Source organism: Amphiura filiformis, unplaced genomic scaffold, assembly GCF_039555335.1.
Source record: "Amphiura filiformis unplaced genomic scaffold, Afil_fr2py scaffold_26, whole genome shotgun sequence".
Taxonomy (NCBI): Eukaryota; Metazoa; Echinodermata; class Ophiuroidea; order Amphilepidida; family Amphiuridae; genus Amphiura; species Amphiura filiformis.
Window position 1 is genome coordinate 1,451,123 of NW_027305490.1, and position 27,800 is coordinate 1,478,922.

The window sequence follows — 27,800 nt, forward strand, 5'->3', positions numbered from 1 at the left end:
GTAATGTTATTGGGACATACTTCAAGCAATGTTCCAACTACAGGACCATTGCACTCATCAGTCATACCAGCCAAGTTCTCTTGATGATCATCATATATACATCAAAGCAAAGCAAAACCGGAGCAAGAACTACTAGAAGAACAATCTGCTTACAGGAAAGGCCGAGGAACTAGAGACTTGTTGGTATGCCTTCACATACTGATGGATAAGATACTTGACTTCGTCATGTTCATTGATTATTCAAAGGCGTTTGGTTCAGTCAGTCACGTTAAACTGTTTGGTATAGTGGAAGAAATGTGCTTCCCAGTACATCTCGTGTTTCTGTTACAATCCTTGTATGTAAACCAGAGGGGGAAGATCAGACGGAATGGTGAAAATACAGATGAGCCTCAGCATGAGCAAAGGTGTGAGACAGGCTGCATTGCGTCACCATATCTTTTCATGACATACACAGAGAAACCGATGAGGGATGTTGATGTGGATACTTATAGCATCAAAGTAGGAGGCATACCAATCTCATACATCCGTTATGCAGACGACTCCGAACTCCTTGAAACATATGTAGAGTAGCCTACATAAAAGATTGGCAATAGCAATAGATGTAACTGGAAAAGACATGAATATCAAACTCAATGTGAAGCAAACAAAAACTTCTGGTTGCAGAGGCAGAAGGAAAAAGAGTGCAACACCAGAAGTTGAACAGGTGAAAAATATCTGGGCTCGGTGAAAACATCAAATGCAAATTGCACGGCAGACATCAAAGCCAGGATTTGAATGGCCAAAGGAAGTATGATCGAACTTCAGGATCTGTGGAATGATCGGAACCTTGTGTCAGAACTGAAATAAAACTGATCAAGATACTGGTATGGAGTGTACTCCTTTATGGCTTGAATGACTGGACTATGACTAAGCAGATGAGAACCGGGTGTTTGCTGCTGAAATGTGGTTCTGGAGCAGAATGCTAAAGATCAGTTGGAAGGAGAAAAGAACAAACAGGAGCATCCAAACTTCGAGTGAAGAGAGAGCTGCTTGGAGAGTTGGTGACAAAAAGTTTACCTACCTTGGTCACATCCTCAGAGTAAGTAAAGTTGAAGGGAAAAGGAAAAAAAAAAGAAACAATGGTCCGACAACATCGGAGAATGGACAGGAATGAACCCAGTGCAAACCAAGCGTCTAGGTCAGAACAGAACAGCTAGGAGGAAGGAGATAAGTGAATGAGGCCAGGTGCAGCCAATTGTCAGCAGTGACGGCCGCCGAAGAAGAAAAAAGAAGGGAAGGGCAGGTACAAGCTGATCGGGGATACGCAGAGAAAGTGAGGACGAGTGGGAGGAGGACAAGAGGAAGGCGAGGGAAGAGGAAAGGAAAGTGATGATGGAAAATCGAGGAGTCAAGCATTTGCAGAAGACTAGGGATAATTTGCCATGCTATATTGTTGTGTTAGAGTTAGAGTGCATGTACATATGCCCAGAGAAGGTGGATCGAAGAGGATGGAGACAAGAGAGAAACTTGTAGGGTGAGGGATGAAATATAACTTTCTCTAAGGGGATGTCATTTTCTTCGGCGGGGGGGGGAGGGTGGGGGTCATGAATATGTTGGTGACCGAATTTTTTTATGACCCCCCTATCCCGGGTAAAAAAATTTTACAACCCCCCCCCCTATCTTGGGTCGAAAAGTTTTATGCCCCCCCTTCCGCCTACACAGACTCAAGACAAATTAATTCAAGAGTTATCCTTTCCGTAGAATTTGGGGAAACGCCGTCATCATTGGAACTCCTCTCAGGCTCAGCAACCTCTTCCTCAGCATAGTAGCATCGCGGATGTGTGTCCTAATTGGGTCCCAACACCCATCTGTTTGACACATATTCTTTCTAATCTGCATCTCATAAATGCTATGTTCTCGGGAATAATATATTGAGACAGTGGGCTCCGTTACCTTCTGCCTCAGTGCTATCTCGCTGTCCGGGATTCCTGTGGATCTTGCCACTGCTGGTGCTTTAAGAGCATCTCCTTCAGGTAATGTTGCCATGGCACTGTTATGTACAACTTGTGCTGGATGGTCGTTGGCTCTTTCAAGAGAGCTCATCCGCCCATGCAGATAGAACCATCCTCTTGTGCTGGATGGTCGTTGGCTCTCTCAAGCGAAGCTAAGAGAGCTCATCCGCTCTTGTAGATGGATCTTGCATTTATTTCCATCAGGGTGTCCAACCACCCTCCTCACTGTATTCCTCCTGGAAACCAGTGGGGTTGACGGTGTAGTCGCCGTCGACCAGATTTACTCAAAGTAGGTATAGACGCAGGGTCTTGTCTTATAATGGTTGAGTTGGCATCAGATTCAGATCTAGCTGTACTACAACAAACGCCAACTTTAATTTGGGTCAAACACCGAAAAAGATGTAAAGTGAGTAGTGAACACGCGTCCACACCCCACACCCCTGCACACACCCCTCCCCCGTGCACTACACAAACCCTGGCTATACTATCATAGCCTATAAAAGCCTAAGGTCAGGTGGAGCACCCATATTTCCTCAGCCGATACACGCATTGTGCTATCAGTGAGGGGCTGTGCTCACCCGGCCTGGACCCAGTGCCGTGACTTGCGCGCTTCGCGCGCCCTCTCGGCCGCTACACGGCCACGTAGTCCGAGGAGCCGGTTCTAGGGCTGTACAATAATTATGAGTACCCCCCGGGAGGGAAAATTTCCAAATGACATGCCAAAATTGCCCCCCCACCTCCCCCACCTGCTAAAAATCGCCTCCCCTCTCGACCTGCCAAAATTCTTTGCCCCCCCGCATTTCAATTCATAGTTTGAGTATATCTTTATTTTTTGTACTTTAACTTGTTTAAGGGCGTGTTCATAAATGCTTTGGTGGGGTGCTGGGCAAAACTTGGGTCAGGGGGGGGGGGGACACAAAAACTTTGAAGTTGCAATAAGGGGGGGGGGGCAAAAAACCTTATGTGCAAAGGAGATCCGAATGTAGTTTTTTCATCACTCAAAAAGAAACAAATTTGGCCAAAAAAGGTACGCCTATTTCAATGAAAACATGGTAAACATAAACGACGCGGTACTGCAACTTGAGACAACTTAATTAAAGAAAATGTAAGTAATGTAGGCCTAATTTACATCTTTCATTTGATACAAAATTTGCCATTGTATGAGCATGTAGTAGGCCTAGTTTTAAAGTGCTAATTTGAGTTTGCTTGTCCAGTTTTGTTTGGAAAACCCCATATTCGTACTTTTCCTAAGCCTTTTCAGCATGTTTAGAAGCTTTTAGGGACCGTTCATTATTTATAGGGGGGGGCCGGGAGGATTTCAAAATTGAGTTCATAAAGTTACACAACCCCCCCCTATTAGCAGCATCTAAAATTACATAACCCCCCTATTGCTGCCAAAAAAAATACGTAACCCCCCCCTCACACCGAGAAATACATTTTGCTGGTATACCATGGCCGGATTCACCTTTTGATAGCCTATCTTCGTATAGAAGACACCCCTCTCCCCACAATTGGAATCCAAGTTTTTTTCCAAGCTGTCCCCAAAAAATATGCTATTTCAATGCTAAAATTCAAAGAGAGATGTATCGGAGTCACCGAGCCAGGGGGCAAAATTTCCAAATCGTCCCACTGATCTGCTACTAAAAGAACATTACCGGGACAAATGCGCTCGAAGCGCGCTAAAAAAAAGCTAAAATGAACAAATTAAGGACAATATGTGCCCTAAAATCATTCCAAAGGATGATGCATATGGCTTTCACAACTTTTGGTTAATTTAGTCCCAGTATTTTGATCCAGTATACAAGTTTTATGCTTTTTCCAAGCATCAGAAGCTATCAGAGGAGCTGCCCTAGCACTCATATTTATGATTTACATTATAGAATGGATGGAATTATAACTCTCATTTTTGACATTCGTGTTCAAGTTCAAGATGAAAAAAACACCAGAATTTACAAGGGCACGTCTCGCAGATCTACTCACAGAATGGTTTTTCTGAGATAAATGCGCGCGAAGCGCGCAGCAATTTGGCATTTTGATAGGCCTACTAAAAAAATGGGATTAATTTAAGGGTCTATGTGGAAAAAAAAATTATATTTAGGGTCTAAAATAGACCAAAAGGAAGATGCAAATCATAAGTTTTGTCACAATACATCTGTCGACTGAGCAGGGGAGGGGACTGACTTGCCACCCTGCCATATGGCTAATGTACTGATGAACAGTGGCGTAGATTTCTTTTTGACATGAGGTGGTTGGAAAAATTTAGTATTATGTGAATCCAGCACTTTTTGGTGAGAGAACAAGTTTATGACACAAATGCGTGCGAAGCGCACAAAAATGTTGCCATATTGAAGCTAAACTCAAAATATGGTGTAGGAATAAATTCGCGCGAAGCGCGCAAAAATTGACATTTTTGTGGCTAAAATGGCCAAATAGGCCTATGAGGTAAATATTGTAGCAAATCATAATCATAGTGAATAATTTAATATTAAATTTCACCTGACCCCCCCTATCAGGAAAAAATAAAATCACATAACCCCCCCTGTTTGTTAAAGTGAAAATCACATAGCACCCCCCTACATTTTTCCCGCCCCCCTCCCCTGTAAATAATGAGCGGTCCCTTAGAGCGTTTTATTAAAATTGCTTCCCCCCCACCCTTGGCTCGCCAAAATTTCTTCACCCCCCACCAATTTTACCCTCCCACCAGGGCTCATAATTATTGCAATTTCTGTAGCTTTCTGGGAATATAGGTGTGTGTGTGAATTTTTTTTTTTGCGAACTCAACTGATAGACGGTGTACAACATCATGTCAGAAATTAATATTTTGTTCTGGGTCTGATTATTCGGATTAGGTGTACAGTGAATCAACGTATAGTGAATGAATCGGCGATTCAGCGCATGCGCAGTACAATTTCACTTTCATTGTTTACAAACTGTACGATCAGATCAGTACGTGCCGAGGCCGAGCTGTGAGCTGTCACTGTTTCTTTTAAATCGAGATTTCTAAGTTTATACTCGATCAAAGATGTAAGTATATAAAGTTCGAATAATTAACGCCTTGTGTATAATATAGCCTTGGTTTTATGTGTGTAACTTGAGATGATAATCATGCATTGCATTGTTGGGAGTGGCAGATAAAGGCATAAAAATGAAGGTGCAGAATTTGGAAGTTTGGATTCAGTTCATTCATGTCATTATGAGTTGCAACTTGTAATAATTATAATTAATATTGATGTTCTACATTCTACAGGATTTTATGGGTAGACAACTTTGTGCAGTTGTATTAGTATCACGCCTAAGCCTTCAAATAAGCAAACTGGAACCAGGAGCAATTTGTTTTTGTTTTGAACGTTGCTCCTGGTTGTGACTGGGATTTTACAAGAACCAGGAGCAATTTCTAAAGAAACAGGAGCAAATTTTGAAATAGTAAATCCTTTTCTGCATATATACAATACAGCATACAGCACTATTGCATCAAGGGCAAAATTAGAACCAAGAGCAATTTCTTTCAGAAAATTGCTCCTGGTTCATGTTAATTTAACAAGGACCAGGAGCAATTGATGGCTTTACGAGAGCAAATTTGCTCCCCGCGCCCACTTATTTCAAGGCTTGATCACGCCCATCTTGTCCTCTTGAACCTAGAGGTTTAGTACAGTCTACAGGTATCAGAACCGGGCCGTGGTCCCCATTCTCTTTTCGAATGAGAGTTGAGACTTTTATCACTATATAATCAAATTAAGTAATTCTTGGTCAAACTGGAAACACTGTGAACGCTAGTGGCTCCACGATAAACACACACAAATATAGCGTGGTACAGAAGAAAGTATACACGCGCCTTACACTGCGTACACGCTTAGTACACTGCATGGATGCAATGCGCATGTTCCAGTTCGGCCAAGAATTACTTAATTTGATTATAGTTTTAAGTTTAACGTACCCACAGCTAGCCCTAGTCCGAATAATCAGACCCAGAACAAAATATTAATTTCTGACATGATGTTGTACTGGGTCTGAACTGTTTCCATATGAAATCTTGATGGAAAATTGGACAATAGAAGCACATGGTTCTACGTGACAGCTTTTTAATCCCTATTCAGGTTACGTGAATCCCGCTATTGTGGACCATCCTTCTGATACTTGAGTGTTTGGACACGCGGAACGGTTTTTTGTCTACCTCTCTGTTTGTAAACAAACCAGGAGGGCGAAATCGTCCTCCTCTCCGAATACGAAAGTCAGCATAATAGTACGGCACTAAGCTAGCCCTAGAACTCGGGCCATAGTTGAGAAAATTGAAAAATTTGTTGAGCATGCTTGAACGATCCAGTACAAAAGTTGAAAGCATTTCAACACATAGGCACAAAAGGCTGTGTTTATGTACCATTACTCAGCCAAACATAGCACAGTAGGGCCCGGATGTCTTATCTTCACAACGTTAATTTTCTCAACAAGGAAAGAGATACGAAAAGCGAACATCTACACACAGCACAGGGGTGACTCGTCTTTAAAAATCCACATACCGGTATTGAGGGGGTACATGCCTCCTCAGACCAGTGACAGCAACAGGTGGGGGATCTAGTGGGTCGCGAACCACCTTGTACACATACTGTGCCGCGCTGGAGGAGTCGTTGTGGTGTGATGTGTGAATGCATGGTCACCACATGAGATCATTTGAGACATATTGGACAGAACATCAACTTATTCAGACCAAATATCTCGAAACTACCAACTCAACAAGATGAGTATAAAGTCGCGGCGAGTTTACGGTGATTTCGTGGTAGCAGGGCACAAAGGCTCTATAGACTGTTGCAGATGATGTAAGCAGGCAAGACTTGAGGTTTGAGAACTGCCTCAAGTGTCTAAAACAACTGATTGAATGTGGAATTTAAATTTCAATTTCCAAATAGATCAAACTAGATCATTAGTATTGAGCTATGTTTCATCTGGCAAACAAAACATTTAGTGCTGTATTTTCCCGAAAAAAAATCATATGTTATTTTCATTTTGACATATTGCAGATACATAACAATCAACATGGCATGTGGACCCTGTATGGGTGCTGCTGGAGATGTAAGTATTTTTAAAACAATTGAATTCCTTTTAAAAAATGTGCGTAAGCATGTTTTGAACGGTCAGATGGCACACACTTTACTACTTTAGAGCATATACTACTATATGTGAGGACTATGCCTAAAAGGATCTTTATGGGCCCTAAAGTTGTTGTTCTTTAATACTTTGTAAACAAGAAAATGTATAATTTATTCATTGTACAAATGTATATTTTTAAAAATTTGCATTCTTTATAATTTTGGCAGGGGCCCTTTAAACCATCCATGAGGTCACCACTGATCAGATTTATATGCATGAGTATATCCTTTTCTTCATGGCCCCTTCCCGATATATTACTAATAACAGAGTCAATACTCCTCCACTGTTATCTTCAGTGGCCCGATTCCATTTGAAATTGAAATATAATTGTTTTAGGAATAATCTATTAAAATAAGATATAGCTAACTTATACATGTATGTCACTATGTGAAACGGAAAATTAAATAGTCGCAATCATAGACAGTAACACTATGACTGTCAAAAGATAAAAAAAACTATCATCATAAAATCTCATCACTGACAGAGTTAACAATAGAAAGTAAACATGATTGACTTTCCTTAACTTGTTGTTTCTGTTTTCTCTCTATAATAGGAGCCAGATGGTGGCAAGCTACAGCCAATAGCAAAGCGTTCTTGTACAGATATCCTTTGCTGTTTTCTATTTATTGTGTTCTGGGTTGGCATGGTAAGTCTAGTTTGGCTTGTTCTACTTTGTTCGGCTTTTATTAAGTGGAAATTATTCGGCTTTTGTTACTGCGCACTTGCGTAAATTCACATATAGCAAGCGCAGGTCATACATTATGCAACGCACAACTAGCGTAAGCATTGCATCCAACCGCATGGATGCCATTCTATATATCAATACACGGTGTTATGAGCCTTATTTTTTCCGCCGTATATAAACCGAACAAACTTTAGATGTGGGAATTCATATGAGAGTATTTAAAACAAATCATGTTTATTTTTTGTCCCTGCCTGCTTCCTTTTATTTTTCAAGGCTACTTCCTTTTTTAGAATTTGAAAACAGAAATTGCAACATTTTGAGGTTTCCTCCAGCAATTTCCCATGCGTCAATGAGAGTGACATTTGACAGACATATATCGTCAGCCTGCTACACTAATTGCCTAAGTCATTTTTACATGTTTCTCATTTGCAATTTTGATTTTCTGAGTAATAAACCCATAATATTAATCAAATTTCCAGCCGCATTCTTCATTGGAATACATCAAAAGAGATGGATTCCACAAGTTAATGAAAAATGAAGCTGGAAATTTGATTAATGGGTTTATTACTCACTATACTCAGCAAATCAAAATTGCAAATGAGAAACATGTAAAAATGACTTCTAAGGCAATTAGCGTAGCAGGCTGACGATATGTGGTATTATTGATGCACAACTTAAATTGGGCTAATATTTGTACATACATATGTGTGTACATGTACATGTGGGTTACTTTATGAGATTTGGACCATTGGATATTTTAGAAAGATTCCAATTTTACATAAGTACAATCAAACATGATGTATAACATACCATACTTCTATGTAATCGACCCTTTACTAAGATAAGGTAGCCCTTTAATTAATAGTGATCATTCCAAACTTAAAATGTGACACCTTCCAATCCAATCAGACCATAGTCGGCAATAATGCAATTGAGATATAGGCAAAAATAAGGAGCAAAAAAAGTAAAAAACAAACAGTTCATAAAATTGCAACCAAGTATCCCACAGATTTGGAGATTTTAACAACAGTAAGTTATAAATATACTGAGCAAGTTAGGGATAGCAATAACTAAAATTTCCAACTTTGTGGAACAGATCATGACCATAGATATTCTCTTTCTTTGAAAAAACGTTTTGTGTGCATACATTGATAATCTTCATCTTCATGTGTTTCCTAAAAGTTGCTGATAGCAGCCTACTCCATCCTTTTTGGTAATGTGTTCCGCATCATTTATGGCTATGATAGTTTTGGTAACATATGCAGTATGGAGAATGAACCCATAGAGGGAGTAGAACTATCTGGAATGGATATGTCTAATAGAAGGTAAGTGTGACTAGACTGCACACATGCAAATACTCATGGCTCTTTTGAGCTACTTAGAAAGTAGGGCTGTTGTCGAGTAGAACTTACATTGTAGACAATCGGCAAATCTCAAGATCTGATGTCGATAAGTTGTTGGCAAAGCAATACATTGACAGTTAAGTCAAAATATTAAGTTCAGAGACCACATTGTGCATCATTTATTTACACTGAAATATTATAAATAAAAATAAGTTTTGGATTTATAAAGCGCCTTTCTCCAGATCTTAGAGGACTCAAAGTGCTGTAATTTCGCTGCAATGGTGAATCATCACAATCAGATCGCATCAACTAGGTTGCTGCCGAACGGCGCACACCTATCCGCATTTAGATTGTAACATCCACCAATTATCTGTGCTGCTCCCCAAATTCCATTGGGTGAAGGAAGTTTTTGATGACCAAACAACTAATCACCGATTTTTGCGATACAGGAGGAAACCGAAGATCCCGGAGAAAACCTGCGAGAGCAAGCATGGAATCGGGATAAACCAAGTGCACATGAGTCCTTGGGCCGCACCGGGGCTTGAACCCAGGACCTCAGTGGTGCAAAGCGAGGGAATTACCGCTGTGCTAACTCGCCCTCCCTAATATTAATATTACCTAATAAAATATTACCATATACCACATTCACATCATACCCAAAATGCAAGACCAGCTAATCAATATTTTGATAATATAAATTATGTAATTAAATAAGTAGTGATTAACCTCAACCTGCTACTAAACTTGACGTGACAGCCTTTCATAATATTCTGCAAGTAAAAAAGAGCATTCATAAATATTAGCATATTGATTCTGTCATGCATTTAGTATACATGTAGGGCTGCCAGCAAACTCTAAAGTTATGTTTTCATGCATTGATGTCAAATTTGAAATCTAGTTTGGCAGTAAAATAACCATTAGGTTAACATACTTGACCTCAGATGGACATGCATGCCTTTTCTGCTCTAACTATGACTTTACTCAGATGGACATGCATGCCTTTTCTGCAGAATAAACATCATAGTATTTCTGTTCTTTAAAAAACAAAGTAAGTAGAAATGAGATTGACTGGGAATTGCATGAACCCCCAATATATGTGCTTATTCCAAAGGGTTCTCCTCTAACTATGACTTTACAAGGTATGATATGAGCTGCTAGACTGCTATATAGATGTTGACCTAATGACCTTACATACAATATAAGAATGAGATTACAAAAATCATACTGCACCTTATACGCTGTTATAATGTTCTTTTTCAAGTGTTTTTTAGAAAGGCATGACATTTTTAATTGCTAGAAATTTTTTGAAATATCCCTGTTAGATCCTTGGGTGGATGACAGCATTATAATTGCGGACCTTCAATGAGTACTTGATCAATTAAATTTGACAGCAGCTGCCATCAAATAGGAAATGATGTTATACACACTAATTACTTATAAAGGTTATACCAGCTGGTCTGAAGTAGTTGTGTATATGGGGGTGTGGTTATATGTGTAAATATGCAAGTCATATCCAAGAGGGGTTGCATTTGTTGTTGGTGTTGTCTTTTGAATAATTACATGGACCATTATAGATCCTGCATGTACATCTTTGCTTCTTTAGTTTGTGTACAATGTAGGTCTAATTCCTGTGGGCTGTGATTTTATGCGAATGAAATAGTATTGTTTTATATCAATTATCATGCATAGCCAATTTAAGTGTATCCTTCATGTACTGTAAAACACTTAAATTTTGCGGGTACTTTATTTTGCGAATTGAGAAAAAGTAGGATTTTTTAGGGTTTTCAATTCACAAATCCAGATGATTTATTGTTAGTTTCAATGACTCAATGTAACTTTTTATTTCACGGGGGATTTAAGTTTGCAAATTTCAGGTCCTTGTGAAATTAATACCTCGTGAAATTTAAGTGTTTTACTGTAAACAGATTAACAAAAGAGGACAGAATAAATCTCAAATAATTCCCCCAATCAGTGATTTAATCATCTAGCACACTTTCTATTCATATTCAGATTTGGGCATTTTTGTGCTAATGACACAAAATCAGTCTAATTAAGGTAATACACTATTTTAAAGTGTTGCGATTTGGTAGTTCACAACATCTTGCGAATGGTAATGAGCTTTGGCAAAAATTGCATTGCTCATTTCCTTGCAAGCGTGTAGAAGAATTCAAATGTCACAGAAATAATTTTGTAGGTCCTGTGGTTCTTGAGTTATGTTGTAAAGAGGGCTGAAACAACAACACTTTTGTAAAATGTACATAACTCATTAACAACAATAAATTAAGCAAGTTTTCAAATTATATAATTTGTAGAATGAACCTTTGCAAAACATCAAGGTGTTATTTGTCAATAATTTATTGATCTAGAGAATGAAAATCGATTTTTTTGGTTGCTTCGACCAACAACTCCTCGTCTACCCTTAAATCTGGATCTATGATCTATGTGCCTCGGGTTAAAATATGTGTTCAAGGATGTGAGCAGTTTTGGAGTAGTCTAGTTCATCAAATTTACAGGAAATTGTGCAAAACTTGTATATTTGGGCTTTTTTGATGTATAGCCCATTTCTTCATCAAATTCACAGGAAATGGTGAAAAACTTACCTAATCTGTCTAATGTGAAACTGTATTGGGAAATTACAGTTTTTGTTCATTCTTTTCTTTTTGACACATTGGATTAACATTTTTGAGCAGAAATTGAGAGAATATCAAACTAGACAATATTTTACAAATTGGAACTTTTTCACAACTGCTTTGTCAAATTCAGTTAACTTTCCCATTCACTGCAACAGCAACCTTTACTCCAATTTCAGAGGGAGGGTGAAGAAATAGCCATAGAATAGCCTGTATGACAATACCACAATCGATAAAATTTGTGGCTTTTCAGTGTTTTATGCTGTGATCAGTTTTCATGTCTGTATTTATGCATCATGATAAATTGTACAAGTTAGCAATTTGGCCTTTGATATACATATTGCATAAGATTACACTGAATGCCAAAACTTGTTCATTTTTCAGGAACTCATTTTTCATTGGTATTGTTATCCTCTATTAGCCATATCTACATTAATTTTTGCTTATACAATTTATGTTCATACTTGTTTGCTTAAATGGTTTCAGACCCAATTTAATAAGACTTTTTTGTTGGCTGGGGTTGGGTTACAACTTTTGTAGACATGTTGGGGAGCCTTTAATTAAATTCCACTCTAATATGTGACACGATCTGGTCCATGGGGCCAAAGGCGGCAGATTTGAAACTGAGATAAAGGTAAAAATATGGAGTAAAAAACCAATAAAATACCGGTACATAAGAAAATAAACATACAAAATTCATAACTTTAAAGCCAAGTATGCTAGACATTTGATGTTTTCAGTAAATGATATCCTTATAATGTAATAATTACAGTAACTCAATTTTCAAACATACCTCCTTTTGGCCCCCATGGACCAGATCGTGTCAAATATTGGGAATAGGAGTTGTGTATTGAAAATGTATTTTTTTATTTATATGATGTACAATTTGTTTAGCCACTCTATTTGTGGACCTTGTAGTTGGATTCTATGCAAAATGATTAGTATTATCATTGTCATCACATTTTTTAAACAAAATTGATGGAAGATTGTAAAGTGTTTATAAATAGCCATTATTTTTTGTTTTTTAATCCTGCAGTCGTGTGTTTTTTATGGACATCCGTGATCCAGTACGCTCCATGGAGATATGTGTGAGTCAATGTCCAGATGAGATGCTCAATACTAATGAAGAAGTCAAAGACTTTGCCACTGAAACTGGCTCAAGACTTTGTCGTTATGATATAGATACTAGCGAATATCCAACAGCAGACCAAGGTTTGGATGGACCTTGTCCTGAAGTTGTTTATGAAAGGTATGAAAGCAAAAATCTGATATATAAGACTCGTTATTGACATATTTTGCATCAAAAGCAGTTATTATTAGCAGTTAGCATATTAGTGCAAAACAGACTTAATCTTTCTTCAGCTTCCAGACCATTAAGGTACTGGGTAACATTCTCTATTTTAAAGTTGTTATTTTAGCTGTTTTAATTTTTTGACTTGGTCAGCAGCATATCCCATGCCCTTTTGAATTTAATTCAGAAACTTCAATCTGTACAGCACATTGTAGGATTGGAGGTGGTAATTCATGGGGCCTCTTTACAAGAACTATGTCTAATTTTTGAAACATTATAAACATATTCCAATTCATGTCAAAATTGTAGAACAAACTGTAAAATCAGATGCTAAAATATGTTTTTTCCCATGTGTTTTTTTTCTTCTCGTTTCCCATGCAGCAAAAAATATTATCAATCGCTGTGTTCCTGTGCAGTTGGAAGAGTTTGTACGTGAATTTATTGATAACGTAATTGAGGCATTGAATTCTGCAGAATTGATTTCTAAAGCTCTAGCTGATGTGTACATGGCAAGATGGGCTATCTTGGCCATGTGTGTTATTGCATTGGGTAAGTGTCACTTGAAATCAATGGTATAGCCAGGATTTTTTTAGAAGGGGACAAAGTTTAATGCAAATGGTCAATGAAGGCCTAAAAATCGAAAATATCACATCAGCCATCATTCCACAAGGGGGGTGGGGGACAAGATGTTCTACAAGGGCAATGCAGGGTTTGATGTTATCATATTTGCAGGGTTTGATGTTATCATATTTGCAGGGTATATTAGCACAGCCATTCTCTTTACAATGCACTTTTTTTTTTTTCATTTTCTGATTCTGCGAATTACAGATAGAGCCTTTAATTTATTACAGGGTTGGAAAAAAAATGAAATTGTGACTGTGACTCTCCTCAGTGACCAAGTTCTTTTTCACTATTTAAATTATCCCTATTTGTTTTCTTTTCAGTTCTTGCCTTCCTAATGGTATTCCTGATTCACATCGTAGCACAGATAGTGGTGTGGTTGATATACATCATATCAGTTGTAGGGTCTATTGGTAAGTATCATACAATGGACTGGGACAGTAAGGTTTTTGTGTGTTATTTGCTGCAATTTCAAAGAAGTTAAACCAGAAGAACTCTCACTCCATTATGGCTTCATGTTACTTTGCCATATTTGATTGTCAATCATGGTGATTTGTAAATGATAATGGTGTCATAATGCATAAGTATTACAATGTTTATGCATTTAGTGTATAGCACTTGTTATATGCACCACATAGCTGTCGTCCTGCATCTATCGTCTCATATAACACAGGCGACATCATTATTTCTTGTGTAAAACAACTCGGCTTTGCCTTGTTGTTTTACTTAAAATAATGATGTCGCCCGTGTTGTATGAGACGATAGATGCACAACATGGGCTAAAACAATACCTTTATTCTCTAATTATAGCATAGATAACAAAATGGTTGAATATGAATTGCATATATATTGCCCCTTCAGTAGTATACATTTGTAAGTGTAGCCATTCATTGCAACTGATCTTGCAATTTATTTAATAGGGTTTAAATTAATTGCAACTCGATCAAAAGACATTGTATAACAACAGCAATAACATTTAGCCTATTTATTTGATGTTAACTAAAACATCCAATCCTAAATTTGTACAATAGATGGGAATATTTGATCAAGATGGGAATGGAGACACATTTTGACTTAACAGGAACTAAAGTACAGAAGAAAAGTCAGCTCTTTAATTAGAAGTATTGATAGCTATCATTAATTGATTGGGCACACATTTTTCATTGCAATTATTATTATTAGTCATATCTATGTTGGATTTTTAGGGTGTGTGCAGATTGTGATCATAGATACCGTAAAGATTCACCTCTTGACATAACTGAAATTTTAGGCACAGACTAAAAGTGCTCCGGTAAAAATCCCACCAGCAAATAAGGTCATAGACCCTTAATTCTTGAGATTTTCAGACGAGGGACCTCTCTGTTTGTATGTGAAATTTACCCATGGCAAAAGAGCCCAATTTTTATGGTATTAGAATTGATTAAGTAACATTATACATGTATTACTCCTTTTGTAGCTGGTACTGTTGCCCTCTGGATAACATGGAAAATGAAGAAAGACATGTTTGAACAATTACCCGAGTTGGAACAACTTGATGCAGCTTCACGAAATGTCCAAGCTTTCCTCATATATTCTATATTGGCAACAGTGTTTACTGTAAGTATATGTTCTCAATGTACAAAAATATACTACTATATTGTACTAACAAAGAATGTATATCTGTTTAAAAACAAATTTGCATCAAATTCATTTAAGTATTATGGATATCCATCAAATTACTTAAGGCATTATCAGCTATGTTGTTTACATGTCTACTTGTAAGATATTAAAAACACTGCTATTCTTTCTTTTCAGGTCATCCTATGCCTGGTCATCTTGGTTATGAGGAAGCGTATAGCATTCACTGTTGAGCTGTATCATCAGGCTGGGAAGGCATTATCAGCCATGCCATTATTACTGATACAACCTGTTTGGACATTCCTCATATTGGCAGTGTTTTTCATCTATGTGGCTGCTGTCTTTGTTTTCATATCTGCAACAGGTAAATTCAATGACCAATATGGGACCCCATTATATGAAGATTCAATGAGGATTAAAGATGGGAGTTTTTCTGATATGAATGCATATCTCTTCATTCAATCTTCATTAACTTAAGAAGATGGAATGAAGCTAAAGTGCCTCATTAGATTCGCTTAATCAAATTACGCAAATTTGTAGTGTGAACACTTCATTCAATTAAGAGAAGTACTGTGTGTTTTGTCAGTTTCTGTACTTCATCTCTAGGCAACCACACATGTACGATTTAATTTGATTTTGATTAATTTTGGATGTGAATTTGGACAAAATCTTCATTGAATGAAGGCATTTTTGGTGTGAACGGGTATGGGTCTCATTGTAAAACATACTTATTTAGTCTTCAAAACCCATATATAAAAGTTACGAATTTCCTTAAATGAATAGACCACTTGACATCATTGTTTATCAACAGGGCGAGGGACTGGTCTATCAATATGCTTGAACGAACCGCTACACTGTTCAGTGGCTTTCTTGTACTATGTGAAATGTGGTGAGCGATTTAAAATGCATGTGCCCTGAGCAAACTATGATGCGTATGCACACTGCAGGGCAAATACAATGGAAATCGCCATAATTTGTGTGCATACTGCTGGGCAATGATGTCACGGGTTGACAGGATGAGGGATAACTATTCAAGTTCTTATTTTATTTTTCATAATTAGATGCACCCATGTTGAATTTAATTATCAAAATAATCTGGTTTGCCATTATCAGATGCACAAATTATAAAATGGTTGAAATTTATTGTGTATTTTCTGCAGTAATTTCTTAATGTTTATATAAGTTTCTACTACTAAGCCTCAAGACATTTGAACATAGTTGATTGTGGTAATTATAATTAACATACAGTTATTTTTTCTTTTATTCAAAGGTCATCCCACAGTGATGAATGACACAGGATATGTGACCTATGACCCTCCTTCCCCTGTCAGACATTTTTTGGTGGTATCATGCTGTTGGGTTTATCTGGACAGCAGAATTTATTTTGGCATGCCATCAATTCGTCATTGCAGCTAGTGTAGCTGATTGGTACTTTACCAGGTAAGCACAGAATTTCTTAAAATGAGCAATTTAACTTATCTTGAATTTCTCAATGTACCCGTATGATATGTGCGAGACATCCGATGTTGTAACAGGTACAGGAAATAGGTGTGTTCTGTTGGTCACTTTTGTTGACCTTCGGTTGGATTAGGATATTATAAAGGAATGGCAATCTCAGTCCTAGACCATAATTCTTTTTATGCAAGTGAACATCTTCAAGAGTTCAAAAGACTTGCTGCATACATGTAAGCATCAGCAATGAACATTGTAGCACAAATGTATCTATTACAGCATCCATTGTCTTTGTAAATACAAGCGAAATTTCTAAACATTAAAATATATCGCTTATGTTCATCTTTCCCACAGAGAAAAGAAGAAATACAGTTCTCCAATCCTGAAAGCCATTGGAAGACTGACTAGCTACCATTTGGGTTCTATGGTATTTGGTGCATTCATTATTTTACTTGTGAAAATACCCAGGGCTATTCTGCTATACATTCAGTACAAGTAAGTTATTGTTAAGAACTATGCAAAGATAACTAACTGACTGACTGACATGATCTGTATAAGCCGCCTAATTACCAAAGGATGTAAGGCGTGCAAAGAGAGAGAGAAAAGGAAAGACTACATGTCAGGAAAAAGAACGACTACATGTCAGGGAAAAGAAAGACTACATGTCGGGGAAAAGAAAGACTACATGTCAGGGAAAAGATGAAATTTGAGCAGCTTTTTGGTGTATTTATCACATTAAAAAGAATCAAGTCGCACAGTGCTACATGGCTTTGTTATTGAATGCAATACCAAAATCTTGTATCATTATTCAATTAGCTAATCAGTACCTCACTTCTGCGTTTATGCAGTGAAGTGTAACATTAGCAACAAAAACTGAAAAAGACAAGAAATGAAGAAAGTGACAAATCAAAATGGGGAAAGACTAGAAGAAAGGAATAAGGTTTCAACAATTACAATATCTTAATTAAAACCAATGCAGGTTAAGTACCATATTTGGCCATATAGTGCCCACTCCCAGGTGCAAAGTGAGATTTAAATTTCACATTGTATTTATTTTTCTGCAGGTTAAAGGACAGCGCAAATGAAGTAGCTAAGTGTGTTTTGAAGTGTTTATCTTGCTGCCTTTATTGCTTAGAAAAATTCCTGAAATACATCAATGAAAATGCCTACATCATTATAGGTAAGTTAGCGGTAGAAAATGATACCGAGTGACATTTTGTTTAAGTATCTACGTATGTAATGCAATTTACAATTTAACCAGCCAGTAAACTCCAATTAGCTGTGTGTGAATCTGTTGTGCATGTTTGACTGGCTTACCTTTTGCATGTTCATCATTAGGTTTTTAATGCAGCATGCATGGCTGTATTGTGCCAATACACCATGCACATGCACACAGGCATGATCACTAGTATACTAGGACCCTGAGCTATTATACCGAATTTAGATTAATCATGAACTATTTTGTCTTTTGTCAACATTTACAGCTATTGAAGGAGGTGGTTTTTGTAACTCTGCTAGAAAGGTAAGTGCATTGGATATCCTGGTTTATTGATATCTTGATGTGGGGTTCATTTCACAACAATTGTCCTTTAAGTCATCATCCAAAATTTGTGGATACCCTTTACTGATCGTTACTTTTGCAATAAGTTATAACCCCATTATGTATTAATTATTACTTACGTTGTATCAGTGTTGTTTTATGAAGCAGACCTTAATGTATCAAAATGTTTTTGAAGCAGACCTTGGTTTTCAAAAACCCCTAGCATTGTATTTTCAATTTACAGCCACTACAATATCCCTTCCAAATCACTTCAAGAAGTTGACCATTTTAAAACCGTCAGTCAGGTATACTGTGGGCTGTTTCTCTTGCCCAAGATTTTAATTATCATTTACTATTTCCAAACTTCAAACCGTGATGTATGAAGAAGACAGCTCAACATTCCCCACTCTCCCCCATAGTCTACAGTTTAAAAATGTTATTAAAAGAGAAAAAACATCTAAAATAACCTACATTGTCTTTAAAGGAAATCTGTACCATAAATTAATCAATGGCTAATATAGTTATATACCCCTAAATTAAACATACCAGACGGTCTATATGAATTTCGGAATATTCCTAACAAAGAAAAAGCACTTTTAATCCTTCGTTTCTGCGATTCATGGAAGCCGCCATGATAGCTCCTTTCTGCCACAAGCGTACAGTGTAACCTTTCACACAGACCCGTGGCGAGCGTGCGGTGCTATGGCATTCGCGACCCCCACAGCGAATTTTGGTTTTTAGTGCTGTTTTTACTTTTCGTTCTCAAAAGACATTGTTGATCATAAATATTACTTGAAATACATTTTTTTATGTTCTTCTGTAGTTTTATGGGTAAAAATTGTCGCGTTTTCTTTTGAACGAATGTTGAATCTGAACTTTGGTAGTATTCGCTTCGTGTCACCAAAGTTCACGAGCGCGAGTGCTGGTGGCACAGATTTCGCTGGTTTCAAAATCGGGGTACCGTTACAGCGTAATAAAATACATCGGGTATCACTATGGCCGCCACCATGGATTACATTCTGATTGTCGTAAGGAATTAAGAATTTCTCCTTTATTTGGACGTATATAAGCTTGGGACTTTTACTGTTTGTCGTTTTTATCATTACTGCAACTATATAGCCATTGATTAGTTTATGGTACAGATTTCCTTTAACCAGATTGTTACACATTCTCCTTTACAGGCACTTATAATCTTGCTGTCAAACAGTCTAAGAGTGGCAGCCATCAACTGTGTTGGAGACTTTGTCTTGTTTCTTGGCAAGCTTACAGTTGTAGCATTGACTGCAGTATCAGGATTACTAATCATGGGGGTAAGGATTAGTGTGTGTGGAAGTGCAAGTGTGGGGGTGTGCGTGGATTTGGGTCGGAGTGGGGTGTGTGTGTGAGACTTTGTTGTATGTGTCTGAATCTGACTATATGTTAGTGTGCGGGGGTTCAGTTCAGTTCTGAACTGAAGTGTGTGGGGGTGTGTTTGTGCTTATGTATATTTCCATGCATTTTATTTAATGTAATTTCACATCAATTTTTATATGGAACATAAGTATTGCATACCATCACAGGTCAATAAGTGCACTGGGTTTCTCATTATTTTCCGATGTGGTCATTTCGCTGGGCCAGGAAATCCATAAGGTCATCCAAGGTACAAGTATGAATGCACATGAATCAGTATATGTGTCCTATCCTTTACTTTCTGGTTAGTTTAATTTTTTTTTTTGGGGTATGGTCAAAATTCTAATGCATTAACCAATTCAAGTGGAGAGCCCACTCTAGTCATTTATGTGGCTGATAGCAATGCGATTTCTTGATCTTTGCAATTTCCCATTAGATCACCACCTGCTGCTGTACAGTCAATGTCAAAGGTCATACTTTCCATATGTGGCACTGTTCTGGGACTGATAATGATTATGAATTTCGTTTATTGGTGCTTTTCAATTGTAGCAAGTTCATCTATACCATTTTCCACCCTGATGTGGCAGTGACATCAACACGTTAGGGCAGCTGTTTCATGTGCATCTATGCTTTAAGGGCGTATGTGTGTACGCGATTTATAGATGCGCCCAATGAAATGGGCACTGATGTCACTGCCACATCAGGGCAAAATATGGTATAAACATTACCACAATGAAAAACAATATACATGTAAGACACTGATAAAAAATGCTGTTACAAATTTTTAAAAAAAAAACCTGAAATGCCTGCAGAAATTGCAGCTGAATGCATAAATCAGTATTTAGTTCAATGTTTTATTCCTTTTCAATTAACGATTAAAAAAGAAGAGATCATCTCATCTTTTGTCATTTACATTGTACATATGTGACACGATCTGGTCCATGGGGGCTAGGGGAAGGAGGCATTTTTGACAATTGAGTTACTATAACTATAACCTTATACAAACATTATACTATCATATACTGAAAACACCAAAGGTCTAGCACACTTGGTTCAAAAGTTAATAAGTTTTGAGATGTCTATTTTCTTATGTATTTTATTGTTCTTTTAGTCCATATTTTTGCCTTTATCTCAATTTCAAATGTGCCGCCTTTGGCCCCCATGGACCAGATCGATTGTGTCACATATATCACTTCTATTCAAATGTATTTGGTCACATGTGTAATGAAAAGTGGACACTGCAGATTTAGTAAATGTATGCTTGTATTATCATTGTGTTTTGTTCCATGTGTCATTATGTTATCACAGTTCCAGGATGATCCTCGGTTGATCTTTTATGCCATACCTGTAGGCATTGGTAGTATATTTGCCTACATATTTGCCAGTTGCTTCTTATCCGTATATGAGGTAGGAGGGTACTGTATGCCTAGAACTTAAGTGTGGCGAACATGATGTGTCAAAAGTGAATCAGGTAGTATAGATTAACACAAAAATTGTTGTAAGATATGGAAGTTAATCTACTTAAATGATCACAATTTGATGCATGATGTACTTCAAAGGGTTAAGCTTATTTGATTGGCTGGGTTTGGTTGCATTCAAATAGACAGCATTCTACAATGCTGTATAATTGACAGGGTGTCATTGTTCATGACCTAACCTTGTGGCTTGTTGTTTCAGTGACTTAATTATTTGATGACAAATCTGTAGAAATATAATCAGCTATAAATGAGCAAAGGTTACACTTACAAACTAGTGCCTGACAAAATACTAGACCAAGCAACCAAACACACTATGCCAAATAAGCTTAGACCTCATGGATAGCACACACTATTGAAGATATTTATCAATAATATAAATACTAACAATTATATTTTACATATTTTCATACTTAAATTTCTATACCTCTAGCTTGACCAGGACCTCCTGTTTTATGCTGTATCACTATTTCTTGGATGTACATTTGCATACTTAACAGCTTCTGCATTCTTTAATGTGTATGAGGTAGGTCAAGGATTAAATGTTGAATGCGAGTGACGTTTTTGGTGCCAAAGGTGAGATGTGGCCATTTTGGAATGATGAGCATCATTGTGCATCTTGTTTATGGCTGACATATTATTGAGCTTTTATGGAGAATGCATACTTCTCTATTTCTGCATGTCAACCATGAAGGTAAAACATTGTGGTCATTTTGCTGTGTGCTGAACTGTTTGTGTCCAATCCATGATAGGTGCTGTGTGTTTGTGAAAATCTACATTGTGCACATTCTCAACCCCCAAAATTGCAGCATTTGTGTTTGTGTCAATCAATTTTGGAAGATTCTCCATAGCATTATATATGAGGCTTTTGTAATACAATCAGTGTTCTCTCTGTTAGCTTCCTTGGCTGTTACTGAAGGTACTGCAGGAGCACCCATGCTTTTTTCCATGGTTCACCAAAGATGAATGGACAAATTTTCATTGGTATATCTTATGAACACTACGTACCAATCAAAATCTTTACAAAGGAATTTGAAAATCTGGCTGGAAAATGTGTTGGAATGCACAAGTGTAAATTTGCTGTTTGTAAATAATAGAGTTTTGATTTATCTTTTGTGTGAATGATTGATGATATTGCTAAATATTGCTTGCTGATTGAAATGAACCTAACCACTTGTCCATTCATATTCTGAAATGAAAGCAGTTTAAATCGGTTTTCACAACAAAATTGGACAACTAAACTACACTAAAGTTTTTTGATTTGTGGCACCGGCATCACATTTTCATCAGAATTGTGTTCCTTTGTTTTTAGTTTCAAAAAGTGTGCCACATATGCACATGCAGGCTGTATCAAAATGATTGGTAACCACCAGTTTCTATGTTTATTGAAAAGTCTGCTTCTTCCAATCTGTGTAGTGGATTAGAATATGCACATCCTATGCTAAATGTGTCATGATGTCCATATCCTATAGGTTACCAGCAGGAATAATAAAAGTAAATCCTGCTGGCCATCAAAGAATATGAGTTTCCTGGTTTGCATTGCCTAATGCTCCACATTACAAACTTAAGGTAACCTGTTGTATAGCGAGAACCCTGCTTTTGTTTTATGTGTGTCAACGCAAACATTTGAGATGGATGTCAAAAAGTAAATTGCTGATGTTGCCTGCTATGCCAACTTGTATGTTAGGTTGAACAGGGCAACTTGTTTGGAGTGAAACATTGATATCTGAGATTACGTCTTGATGCCACTCAGAAATAGTTTGCATGGTGACAATGGTGCAAGTGCTAAAGCATGGGCATGCAACTTGTGATTTGATACAGATAATTTGTGACATGATCAAGGTGAATGAAGTCGGATGTTGCTAATATTGGTTTTGAGATATTGGTAAAAACAGTGTTCAAATTCTTTTGTTTTATATTGTTTTTAGCCATTGACAAATTGCTCATAACTCGGTAACCAGATGTCCGATTTTGATGGGGTTTGCATCAAATGCAGCATTCAAACAAAAACTGCCAGAAAATGCTGTTAAAAACTTGAAAATTGCCGACATGTGACTCATTCCCCTTGATCATGTCACATTTGTCTTGCCTTCCAGTTGCAAAACATGCCATCCAAACAGGACACCATGTATAATGCAAACATGGTTTCAAGCTGGTCAGGTGCAGATGAACTTTGTCTTGGCAGCTCTGTGTTTGGTATTTTGTTTAACATATGTGATGTTACCAAGCAAAATGAGTCAGAAGTTGGAAATTCTAGTTCGTAGAGATGGGAGAAATGTGTCAAAATTGCTTAGGTAACCCCTTAACTTTCCAACAAAAGGTGATGGAAACATGGGATTTTCATTGAAGTCAAGTGAAATATTACTAATAATTAGAAATATAAAAAGATGGTATTTAATTCGACATCAGACTCATTTTACTTGATCACATTACATACACGTATGGTGCTTGGTTTATGCACAAAGGCTCTAAATATTCCAAATGTTATCTGTGCAAAAACATATTCCAAAAGTCAACTATTTTGAAGGTTTATTGAATATATATAGGCCCACTATTCTGATCATCCAATATCTTCTAAAGCTAGAGCAAGAATCCTTGGTCTCATGATACAAGGACATGCGCTGCAATGCAATCTACTTTTACCCACCAATTTTAATACATAGCTAATTACATGTTTATTGACCTTGTACAGTCTTTCACATCAATGTGCTATTTTCTGCACACATCGCATGTGCCCATTTGAACACTGACAATTTGAAGCTGCACAGAAACAAATTTCACACTGGTATCATTCTACACTTGATCAAAAGCACGATGAAGGCTATATAGTATATTATTCAGGCATTTTTGTTGCTTTTTTGGCTTGCTGCAGCGATATTTGTTTCTCCTCTGCAAGATTTGGTTCTTTGCTACAATTTTGTGCTTACATGATAAGCTTTGTTTGTCATTTTGATGTTTTTGGGAAATTTATGCTGGTGCGGAAAAAGATGCGGCAAAGTTTTTGCTACATTTGTGGCAGTGGCAAAGCGTGTACTATGTTGTATTTTATTTTGGCCTTGATTCAATAGGTGCAAAGACCTTTAATCGCTTTTATATTAATTCTATTCTATACAAACATTTATTAAGCACTCTACTGAGAATAAGCGCTTTATAATGAAAAACACATATTCAAATCAATGCACAAGAAATTGATTCAGAGAACCAACAAGAAAAGTAGAAAATTAAGCAACAAAAATCAACATAATCCTTGAAAATCAGTCTGTTTTTATCTAGCCAAATTTAGCAAGGCACTTGTCTACACCAATCCATTTATCTATTTTTTTCTTTATAAAGATACAGCACATTTCTGTAACATTAATTTTTGTTGAGGAACATTGAGAGTCTAGTATTGAATGAACAATAACTAAAGGAGATTGTCAAATATATTGCAGTATAATTAATATGTGTCATTCATTCCACTTACTGCTGAGGACAACTTTGTGACCTTTATACATGTGACATTTAACCTTTTCAGATGGCTGTAGATACACTGCTCCTCTGCTTCTGTGAAGACACTAGAATCAATGATGGGTCTGCAGAGAAACCTTACTTTATGGACAAGTCACTCATGGTAGGTACAGGGGTCACAGGCCAAAGTATAGGGGTCATATATATGTCAAATCTTTTAGGGGTGTAAGATATTGAACTTCAAGGTTGTAGGTCAGTAAATCTTCCAGGGTAAGATGCTAACATAATTGTTTTTGGGGACCCAATCTTATTTTACTAGTATAAATTCATAAAATTACCCTTCCCTTTCTATTTATTTCATTCCAGGAATTTGTGAGCAAAAGTTCCAAAAAGATGAACAAGAAGAAAAAGAAATCTGACAAAGAGGATGAAACAGATGCAGACCCAGCTGCAGTTCGTCTTCATGAATCTCCAGAGAAGTCAAGCCCAACAGGTGATGGACCACGAGATGAAGTAGATGCTCCACTTGACCCAGCCAAGGAAGCTAAAGAGGCTTAAATCAACACAGTCTATGGTATGTGTGGGTATCAAAGTCAATGTCAAAATCAGTTTCTAACTCTCCTAATGCTCCTGATCAATGATGAAGCTGATGGTGCTCTCATTTAATGCTGGTTTTATACTTTCCTGACGTTTGCTGCTGTGCCACATATATGCCGACGATTTTGTTTCACTGTGCAGTCACACCAGAAATGCTAGCAGTGACCAGCGGCAAACCAATATTTATAGCACTCCACTGGTTTGCACTAAGTGATAGAGACTCGTCAGATAGCTAGGAGTTGAATTCAAGTCAACTCGGTAGCGGTGCCGCTCTTGACTTATGATAACAGGAAACGATTTTTGGCAGTGCTGATCTACAACATTGGCTTTTATTAATCATGCCATTCTGCTTGCAGAAAAGTACAAGCAGCATGATGGAGGGTGACGCCACTCAGCAGCAAGCGGCAAATCATAAATAAATAAATATAGTTTATATGCACATGATGGCCAGTCAGTTGGTTCACTTACATTTGGGTATTCCCAACCAATAATGAGATCATGTCTTACCAGAGTTATGTAACTCTATTTTGTAAATTAAATCTAATACTGGAACTGAAATTTGCAACTCACTTTGCTACGTTGCGTCCGAAAACATCGGACTTCGTCAGGCATCTGATTGATGATGTTGTGACGTCAGATGTGATGACATCAGACGGGTGAGGAATGTCTCTCGGGTCCCATGCGTGTGACAACTGGAAGCGGAGTCCCCCTTTCTTGTTAATGGCGAGCTCCTCCACTCTCTCCCATATGGATTCTCTGACTCCTCTCTCAAACTACCTCTCCTCCTTATCTAGGATAACCGCTTCCTTAGGGTTGAAGAAGTGTTCAGTGTTCTTATTACAGTGGTTGTACACAGCGGAGTTCTGAGCTTTGTTGGAGCTTGGGCGCCTGTGTTGGTTTAAACACGCTTGAAGAGATTATGTAACTGTTGATCCAACTCTCACATTCTGTTTGTCTGGGCCGGCTATTCAATTTATCATGTTTACTTTTGCATATGCTCAACCAATGTGCTCATGTATTATCAGAGTTAGGGATGGCTTTGTGGTTTTAACTTTTAATTTTGTATGTTTGTATTTTAGACGTGATTGTGTTTGCAATTGACGTGAATCTTCATCTGCATTCTCTGATGGTAATTACGTTACTGTGAAGCTTGGTTACTGGGTGCTATTCTTCATCACCAAATCAGCTGAACACTTCCTGAACCTGCCTTTTTCCCATTTATACAATTTTAACTATTTCTTGTGTGTGTATAATATATATATATATAGTGTCAGCAAACAGGTTATATTTTAGGTCATAGAACAGAAGGTGAATTATGAATAAAATACTGGAATAACTTAAGAAGATTGACAAATTTTCATTGAATCTCATTGGACTTCATCTTGCAACTGCAAAGATGCTCCTGACACGTGGCCAGTCTCCGATTACGATCAATACAGAAGCATCTTTGCAGTTGCCAGATGAAGTCCAATGAGATTGGATGAAAATTTGCAAAATTCGTAAGTTATTGCAGTATTTTATTCAGAATTCACCTTCTGTCAAAAAATTACCGTATTCGTTCCAATAAGTGCCCATGGCCCAATAAGCACCCACCCAAGGTATTTTCAAATTGCCAAAGGGTACCACTAGTCAACTAGTGTTGAAGTGACGAATAGACGTCAATACAGGGAAATAGCTGGGGGATTAGAAGTCCTGTGTAAACTTGCAATACATTTTCTGCATTTTATAAAGTACATAAATTCGTCTCTAATAAACGCCTGTTAGGAAAAAAATTAGGTTAACCATATAAAAAATAAGTGCCCACCCAAAATGACTTTGTTAAGTGCCCTGGGCACTTATTGGAATGAATACGGTAATATATATCCTTGGTTTGCCTACCACTGATGTCCAGTAAATTTACTCAGTACCTAACCAGGGTATTACTCATATTATTTTTCCATAATCAGAGCTGGGGTCCTTGTATCTATTAGACTTCTAATATGAAGTGGAGATTAATAGATTAAAAGGTACATGCACATGTGTATATTAATTGTGCAACTTTACACTGGTAGTAGTATTATCTTGCCCATTTTATGCTCATACTATTATTATCTTGCCGTAAGGCTAACAAGAAGTTTGCTTCTTGTAGGCTGTGAACATTTTGTTTTGAGTAGTAGGTTTACCACATTTATTTTGAGAAATCCAAACAAAAATTCAGTTTCAAGCAAAATATGAATGAAAATTTTGTTTTACAAGCAATATAAAATAAATAAATCCTATGAAAATCAATCTTATGATTTTTCCCAAGCTTTCCACATCTAACCTACTACTCTGCATGGATTTGACAAGAAATATTTGTGATTTGAGGGATAATTGTCAATAAATCCTGACTCTATAAAAATAAAATTTAAAAAGCATTTGCTTTTCAGGCCTATAAGAAACAAACTTGTTTTTTAGCCTAATGTTGGTCTTTTTGTAATACAGTGTATTTGTAGCCAAAAGAATCAATTTCTAGCTTTTTGATCTCAGCAGGCAGATATACTTCTCACTGTACTCCTAGCACTGGAGACTACATACTGATAGATGAGAAACTGAAATACT

The 27,800-nt window shown here is 37.2% G+C and overlaps 2 protein-coding genes across 2 annotated transcripts; both read left to right on the forward strand.

The window, feature by feature from the left end:
- The first annotated feature begins 201 nt into the window (after positions 1 to 201).
- Positions 202 to 570, forward strand: LOC140143721 (uncharacterized). The gene has a single exon (XM_072165534.1). The coding sequence runs from the start codon at positions 202 to 204 to the stop codon at positions 568 to 570; it is 369 nt and encodes a 122-aa protein (XP_072021635.1).
- A 4,362-nt stretch (positions 571 to 4,932) lies between these two features.
- Positions 4,933 to 26,522, forward strand: LOC140143730 (choline transporter-like protein 1). The gene is given in 19 exon segments (XM_072165543.1): positions 4,933 to 5,015; positions 7,004 to 7,055; positions 7,687 to 7,779; positions 9,001 to 9,143; positions 12,828 to 13,048; positions 13,464 to 13,631; positions 14,027 to 14,116; positions 15,160 to 15,299; positions 15,498 to 15,684; positions 16,591 to 16,655; positions 16,657 to 16,760; positions 17,127 to 17,267; positions 17,837 to 17,952; positions 18,257 to 18,294; positions 19,494 to 19,622; positions 21,010 to 21,108; positions 24,691 to 24,786; positions 24,990 to 25,197; positions 26,300 to 26,522. Coding segments are annotated over 17 exon segments (2,058 nt in total). The 5' UTR covers positions 4,933 to 5,015; positions 7,004 to 7,019; the 3' UTR covers positions 25,182 to 25,197; positions 26,300 to 26,522.
- Positions 26,523 to 27,800: the final 1,278 nt, after the last annotated feature.

Excerpts from the sequence above, each read along its gene's own strand:
- LOC140143721 (XM_072165534.1), top strand. The coding sequence starts at position 202 with ATGGATAAGATACTTGACTTCGTCATGTTCATTGATTATTCAAAGGCG.